This window comes from Octopus bimaculoides, chromosome 7 (assembly GCF_001194135.2).
Source record: "Octopus bimaculoides isolate UCB-OBI-ISO-001 chromosome 7, ASM119413v2, whole genome shotgun sequence".
Classification (NCBI taxonomy): Eukaryota; Metazoa; Mollusca; class Cephalopoda; order Octopoda; family Octopodidae; genus Octopus; species Octopus bimaculoides.
In genome coordinates this window covers 74,870,616-74,879,233 of record NC_068987.1, presented here as the reverse complement: position 1 = coordinate 74,879,233, position 8,618 = coordinate 74,870,616, and the positions used below count along the sequence as shown (strand labels likewise).

General features: G+C 38.3%; 1 protein-coding gene across 3 annotated transcripts in view; it reads right to left on the bottom strand.

Moving 5' to 3' along the window:
* LOC106878152 (uncharacterized) overlaps positions 1–8,618 on the bottom strand; it is a 44,493-nt gene that overhangs the window by 6,815 nt on the left and 29,060 nt on the right. For 2 of the 3 annotated variants that reach the window (XR_008264636.1, XR_001410469.2), the window contains exons 4-5: positions 2,568–2,645; positions 1,536–1,704 (exon numbers count right to left, since the gene is read on the bottom strand). Coding sequence is in view for 1 of the 3 variants with exons in the window: in XM_014927286.2 (XP_014782772.1) it covers positions 1,661–1,704; positions 2,568–2,645 (122 nt within the window). In the remaining 2 variants the exon portion in view is untranslated. Of the gene's footprint in view, positions 1–150; positions 1,705–2,567; positions 2,646–8,618 lie in introns of those variants that run through there. The other variant, XM_014927286.2, reaches the window with a different exon arrangement.

Below are 8,618 nucleotides of genomic sequence, written 5' to 3'. Positions count from 1 at the left end.
GGATGCCCTTCCTAACGCCAACCACTCCGAGAGTGTAGTGGGTGCTTTTACGTGCCACTGGCACGAAGGCCAGTCAGGCGGTACTGGCAATGGCCACGCTCAAAATGGTGTATTTTACGTGCCACCTGCACAGGAGCCAGTCTAGTGGCACTGGCAACAATCTCGCTCAAATGTCTTACACGTGCCACCGGCACAAGTGCCAGGAAGGCGACGCTGGGCACAGGTGCCATCACGATTTCACTTATAAATATATATATATATATATATATATATCTTTTAAAGCGCAAATTTCAGAAGGTAAATCACTGACTGATGATTTGAGGGCATTTATTCCAGTAATAATTTCAAAAGTTTTTCAAAAGAGATGCAAACTTGGTAAGCTACAGCAAGTTACAACAAAAGTAACCTGTTTAAAAGAGCAGTAAGGAAAACTGATTAGAGGTAAAATGAACACTTTAGTCATACTACAGACAGCCTCCCTAGTATTGGTGACAGGATAAAATACACATAATACACACAGTAGTTGTGCATGGTGGCAGGAAGGGCGTCCAGCTTTAAAAACTATGCCAAAAGAAAATGTAGCAAATCTTTTTATTTGCAGCATGTGTCAAGATGACAAAAGACTGCAGCAGGTACCAAGATCTTTTAAGGACTTGTTCAAATGACGCTAGTAGGGGGAAAAAAAGATGATTAGGAGGATAACAATAATGATGATGACAATAATGATGATAATGAAGATGATAATAGAGAAAGTTGTGATATGTTGGTGTATACAGTTGAGAATGGGAGAGCCCAATATGTGGTTGCAAAGTATAAACTTTATTCACATTGTATTTTCTACTTAAGGTTTCTTTTTTCTGAATGCCAGATGAAGTTGTGAGGGTTCGCATTTCACAGACACTAACTTGGACAGGTTTGGACATTTTATTTCTGTCTTCTTTGTAGGATTCTCTATGGCCAGCAACATATACCATGGTCATTACCTGACCGTGGCACAAATGGAAGGGTTTAACAATCAATTCAGGGCTCTGGATTGAGGAAGAACAACAGGAAACTTCCAGAAAATAAAGACTTCCTTGCTTGCCAGTCCTTTTTGGCAGTCTTACAGCTGGAAATGGATTAATGTCATTGCGGGGAAAAATTGCACTCAGCACCATCAAGGGAAGCAAGAAAAATGGCATGTATATATAGTGACACTTGTCTTCTCCAAACAATTATTTACATAACAATCTACAACTAAAGTTGCACATAAAAGATTAGAACATACAATTATTCAAGTGGAGAAGAAATAAATGTCTGACATCGAGACATCACTGATTGAAGGTGTGTCTGAGTAAATGTATTTATGTGTGTATGTGTGTGTGCATGTATGTATATGAATCTGTATGTGTAGGAAGACAAAGCATAAAGAGAGGCCAAAAAAAAAAAAGGAATGAGAAAGGAAAAGAGGGAGAGAGAGAGATACAGAGAGAGAGAGAAGGAGATGAAGAGACTCAAAGAAATACAGAGAGAGGAGTCTGAGGTTGAGTTCTTACATGATAAAATCATTGTTACTGGAGTCTTTGATCTAGCAGGCACATTGCTCTACTGAAGATGTGAGCAAAAGAAACAGGTAAAAGTCACCACATTATAAGCCCATATTATGAGCTATAAAACTGCTTCAACTGCGCTTGGAGAATTTTTTGAAAAATTTGAATGGGTTCTCTGAAAAATAAAGAAAGAGATGAAAGAAATATGAATTGCATTAGAAGAAAAATATAAAATGATCTTGCTTAAGCACAGCAATACTGATATTGAGTTGTTAGAACGCAATATACTTATGCTTTAGAGTAAAGTGTTAGGCAGGTACATTAATTAATAAATGACAAAAGAACAGGAATCATATAATCACCAACTGACTGCTTGAACAACTTAGTAATACTCATACAAACAAACACCTCCCCCACCACACAGTTCGTTTATATATGCCTATACAAACAGGTGTGAAGGCGCAATGGCCCAGTGGTTAGGGCAGCGGACTCGCAGTCATAGGATCGCGGTTTCGATTCCCAGACCGGGCGTTGTGAGTGTTTATTGAGCGAAAACACCTAAAGCTCCAAGAGGCTCTGGCAGGGGATGGTGGCGAACCCTGCTGTACTCTTTCATCACAACTTTCTCTCACTCTTACTTCCTGTTTCTGTTGTGCCTGTAATTCAAAGGGTCAGCCTTGTCACACTGTGCCACACTGAATGCCCCCGAGAACTACGTTAAGGGTACACGTGTCTGTGGAGTGCTCAGCCACTTGCACGTTAATTTCATGAGCAGGCTGTTCTATTGATCGGATCAACTGGAACCCTCGACGTCGTAAGCAACGGAGCGCCAGTTTCAGTTTCATACAAACATGTATCCTTGTAGTTATCAGGAGAAGTGTTTAGTCATAGGATACTGATACTGTCACAAGACAATTGTGCAATCCATGCCAGTATGGATAAAGTGGCTGTGCATGTCATGATAATGATGACAGTATGTTAATATGTTACACACACACACACACAGAGAAAGAAACAAGAAAGTCAAATCAAACTTACTGAATTTTGATGGCTTTTTTTTCGTGATGACTGGCTGTTCTCGTGTTCTTATCACAACATCTTCATAGGGATTCGATTCTGGAATAGACATTTGAGACACAAAGGAAAATTAGATTGTGATAAGTTACTGTTATTCCTACTGTAGTGGAGAGAATGCGATCTCCACTAAGATGGCTGAGATAATACATACACACACACACACACACATATGTCTGTGTGTGTTTGTTTCCTCCTACTCATTCACTGATTGATGTCCCTGTAACTTAACAGTTCAGCAAAAGAATCAATAAAATAAATACCAGGTTTCAAAAAAAAAAAAAAAGACAAACACAAAAGATAGAAGTACTAGGGTCGATTTGTTTAACTAAAACCCTTCAAAGCAGTGCCTCGACATAGCTGCATTCCAATGAATAAAACAGGGGAAAAGATAAAATGGAAAAGACTACTTATTTAAAATAGTAGGGTATGGTTTGAAGGGGATTTGGTTTTTATTTCTAGCAGATTGAATGAGCATCCACAGACTCTTGTCTTTTCCTCCGTAGGTATCTTAACAACTGATGCTCAGATGATAACAACGACGACGACGGCTTTAACAACAACAACAACGAAAACAATATTATCATGAAATCAATGAGGAGGCTTGTAGCTGGTTGCTTGCTCCTCTAGAAATAGCAGCAAAATCTGCCTCAAACTACACTATCATCTACTCAACAAACTACAAGATGAAGCATGACTATTATGCTATTATAACGACATAGATAACTAGATACAATAAAGTATACTTTATATATGGCTTACTAATCAGGCGGTCGATGCTGGAACAACTTTATTAAAATGATTGGTTAAATAAAACAAGTACGCTAACAATTAAAGGGAAATAACTCAATATATTACACTGGAAAAGCCATGCTTAAAATTTCACTCCACAATAATCACGAAAATTCATTGTGAGCGCAAAGACTACAGTCAAACTGCACCAAAATGCAGACGTATTTATTTCTTTATTGCTCACAAGGGGCTATACATAGAGGGGACAAATGGATTAAGTCGATTACATCGACACCCGGGGGTAACTGGCAATCGACCCCGAAAGGATGAAAGACAAAGTCGACCTCGGCGCAATTTGAACTCAGAACGTAACGGCAGATGAAATACCGCTAAGCATTTCGCCCGGCGTGCTAACGATTCTTCCAGCTCGTCGCCTTAGCATATTCACTGACACAAGTAATATAGACCTAATGCTGTAACACATCAACTACATGAAAAACATAACTGTAATGGCCCCTGAAGCAGCATAATCTTGAAAGATCTTCACCAAAACCATAAGAAAGAAAATGTGAACAGAATTTTGGATTCAGAAATATGAAGAACCAAGCCTAACACACATCCATATTTAACACTTCCAAAGCTTTATGGTCCCTGAGTGAGTAGGTTTCATTCTGTTGCTAGCATTTGAACCAGAATGCAGTTATCTTTCTGCCTCTTTCTCTGGCAGAAGTTCAGGATGATCATCAGGCACATAAATTTCGCCAGACAGGGAGGTGGGGATGAAAAGGGCATAAGTATCGCACCTTCTCCTCTCACCCATGCTAGCATGGGAGATGGACGTTAAACGATGATAGTGATGAAAATCAGCTAAAATATACAAAAATCTTTATTTGTAGTAATGTGCTCTAAAAGCTACATTAGCTTAAAGCAGTTATCTCCCTCTATTCATCAAAGCAGATACTTACAAGAAAGACAACTCTTGACTTGGTAAGAAATCGCCATCATGAAACTACAGCGATATTTGGAAGCCTAGTTTAACCGGCTAAATGTTCATAACTCTACGCACTCACCTCTAATGATTCCTGTTTAATCTATCCTAACATTCTTCCTTCCAGAATCATCAGCATTCGAACTAGAACCAGCGACGTTGTTTTGACAGAACTGACAGAGTATTCGGCAAAATATTTGTTGAATTTAGTTCCGACCCATTACATTCTTATTTCACATCACAATGAAGTCAACTCTGCCTTTCATCCTTTCCAAAGTTATTAATATGAAATACCAGTAAAATTCTGGATGTAATAGTAGGTGATGTAGTATGTTGTAGTGTAGTACAGCAGTGGTGGAGATGGTGGTGATGATAGCGATCTTACAGACCAGACAGATTAAACGACACCTACCCCCCATACTCAAAAGAATATGGTGAGTATTGTTGTAACCAGCAGGGCTGAGAGAGACTATCTCCAGGGAGGATTCTGCAAACTGCTCTACATATACCTTAAAAAAATATGGGATAGTCATAGTTGGAATGACTATCCCACAGGTCAATTAAATAGTTAATTAGTTGACCACATCAAAAACAGCACTAAACAATTTCCCAATCATTCCCCTCTAGAACTGCAGCCATCCAGAGCTACTTTCTGCCTCCTTCTTCTATGAAGACAATTGTCCTAAGTTAATAAAGGTGTCCTTGCAGCTGTTCAACCTGTGGGGAACAGTTGCCAAAAATGATTCAGATCATTCCCTAGCAACTTAAAAAGGGCAAGGACACTTAGGTATTTATAAAAGATAGGATGATCGTTGGTGGAAAGTGTTTGATCACAGACCTGCACATTTGGAATTTACTTCAGGAAAAATAACAACAAAAGCAATATCAACCTTCAGAATTACAAGCAAATTATCACTTGTATTGACACAAACTCAATTAGCATTGTCCATTTGGAAGGTCATATAAAGATCATGTGCATTGCCTCTGTTATCTTAATTAAATAACTGGGAAAAAAATTGTTAAAGAAATGGCCTGCTATATGACAAGTATCATACAACCAGTAGTATGGGACATGTAACTAAGTAGTAATAATATACAGTTAAACAGTACTACCATTTAACTAAATTGTAGGTATGTATGTACCTACATACATACATATGTACATACATATATACATACACACACGCACATAATACATACATTTAACTAGTACTACAACACAACTAGCCAGTATTGTATATAATTTATCAATATTAATTTAATTAATATAACTAATCAGTACTACCATACAAGTATCCAGTTCTACAATACATCTATCTTTCTTTTAATGACAACAAATCAATCAATACAAATTAACACACATTCTTTTGACTCTAATCGACAAAACATTTTCATTTATTTTATGCTGGCTGCTGGAGAGTTTTAGTAATTTTGAGTGCTGCATAAGGAGTTGACTGAATATAATTAATCAGTATCACCATGTAATTAACTCATGCTACTGTATAAACTATCTAGTTCAATTTGACCATTACTATTATATAAGTAATTGTGTACTATGCAACTAACTGGTTCCTCTTCCCCTTCCTCCTCCTCATTGTTTTAATGTCCAGTTTTCTATGCTTGCATGGACTGGATGGCATTTGCTGAGGTGGATTTTTTGATGGCCAGATGCTCCTCCTCTCACTAAATATTGCCTTAGATTTCAAGTACAGTAAAACTTGCTAATGACCAGGAATGTTTCCAAAGAATGGAAACATACCCCACCTGTATGAGGGTAACACTCATTTACAACTAGTCAAAATGAAAACAAAGAGAGAGTAACACACACACACACACACGCGCGACAGGCTTCTTTCAGTTTCCATCTACTAAATCCACTCACAAGGCTTTGGTCAGCCCAGAACTATAGTACTTGCTCAAGGTGTTATGCAGTGGAACTGATCCTGAAACCATGTGGTTGGGAAGCAAACTTCTTATCACACAACCATGCTTGCACCTGTTCATCATCATCATCATCATCATCATCATCGTTTCTCCAAGTCAACAAAAGCCAACTACATGGTTTATCTTTGGCTAGGTATTTCTCCTGCAGTTGCCTTATCAGGAATATAGCATCAGTGGTGCTTCTACCTGACACAAAACCAAACTGCATCACATCTAGACTAACTCTTTCCCTAATTAGTTGGGCTATGACTCTCTCTGTTACTTTCATCACCTGATCCAACAGCTTGATACCTTGGTAATTATTTCTATCTAAGACATCACCTTTATCTTTGTAGCAGTTGACTATGGTGCTGCTACACCAGTCATTGGGTATGACTCCTTTATGAACCACCTGGTTTACAATACAGGTGACTAGACCATAACCCACACTGCCAGATATTTTAAGCATCTCAGTCTATCATAGGTACTGCTCAATACTGTCAGCTGAATGGACTGGAGCAATGTGAAATGAAATGTTTTGCTCAAGAACACAATGCATTGCCTGATCCAAGAATTGAAACCACAACCATTTGATCATAAGTGCAACACCTTAACCACTAGGCCAAGCACTTCTACCAGTGTATAACTTAGCAGTACTAATATAACATACTACTATAAATTAATCAACATTATATAAATAGCCAAGGTAAGTGCTTCTATGTGGCCATTCAACTTGCTAGAAATAGCAACCTAATCTGATGTAGGAATAAACAAGAGAAGCTAACCAAAAACTAATATAATGGTACTTTAGTACTTCATTTGATTAGAAGTCTAACTCTTAATAAACTTGAACTGAAAACAGTAAAGTACAGACCAAAACAGAAGGGTAAAGAAATACCGGTTGGCATAATTTGTTATTGGGACACTCCTACCCTGTTAGAGGCATAGGGGTTTACATTTCTTGTAAATCATTCTAGTTCTTTTAGTCTATCCTGTTGTTTGTGAGTGTGTTAGGCACATCTATATAAACACATAACTCATACATACATCATACTTATTTAGCAATGATTACTAAAATACTTAAAGGATAAAAGGTAAAGACCCCCTTCAGTCATGAATGACCATGGGATTGAGCCAAGAAAGTTCCCTTCTGATCCATAATTCTGGGCAAGGTTGTTTATGGAAGACCAACAGTTGCTCATGTATACCAGCCTCCCCTTCCCATGCCACCGATGTTATCAAAGGGAAAGGCAAAGGCTGATACAGCTTGGCACCAGTGATGTCGCAACTCATTTCTACAAATGAGCGAACTGGAACAACATGAAAATAAAGTGTCTTGCTCAATAATACAACACACACCCCAGTCCAGGAATCGAACACGCTATCTCATGATTGAAAGCCCAATGCTCTAACCACTGAGCCATGTGCCTTCTATAATAATTAAAGAGCAATTTGAAATAGTCCTTTGTTTCACATTTAGTTTGAGTTTATTACCAGCTGAAATGAAGTTCAGGTTTCACATTAGGCTAGAGCCTCTTATCCGTTTTGCATGGATGGATATAGAGATGTTTAGCCCAAGGTCAGCTTTAAGCAAGTAGACCTATGTTCAAAGCTGTTCCAACAGTGAATTTCCAGTATGTTCTTTTCTTTTCATTCACAGTGTGTCTAGGATCACATTGCACCTTTCCATTTCTAAGACATCTGTGTGTGAGATGACATAGGTTAGGTTGCTATTTCTAGCAGGTCTGGAAGCTACATAGTGGCTTCCTTGTTGGCTCTTATGCGAATGTTTGTAGGTGACAGGTGGTCGTTATAGTAGCAGCAGCAGCAACAGGAAAAAGCCTTACAAATGGTGATGGTGGAAAGTGTTTGTAATTAAAAGCATTACTAAGTAGTGGTAGTGGTGATAGTGAAAGTATTGCTAGTGACAGTGGTATTAGTGTAGAAGCAGCAATTGTGTAGTGACATTATTAGTTGTTAGTGGTAGTTCTAGTAAAAGTATTTCTGTTGGTAGTAGTAGTAGTGATGAAAGAGGTATGATGTAGTCATAGCTTCATTGTTGATGATAGTAGTAGAAGCAGCAGCAGCAGTGGCAGTAGTAATAGTAGTGGTGGTATTAGCAAAAACTGTATGCCAGAATCCTCACCTATCCATGGGGTTTAGGTGACAGGTGAAGCAACTCACCTGTTGAAATATAATGCTGTTATATCAATATTATCTATTTCTAAGGTGGCGAGCTGGCAGAAACGTTAGCATGCTGGGCGAAATGCTTTGCGGTATTTCATCTGTTGATACATTCTGAATTCAAATTCTGCCGAGGTTGACTTTGCCTTTCATCCTTTCGGGTCGATAAATTAAGTACCAGTTGCATA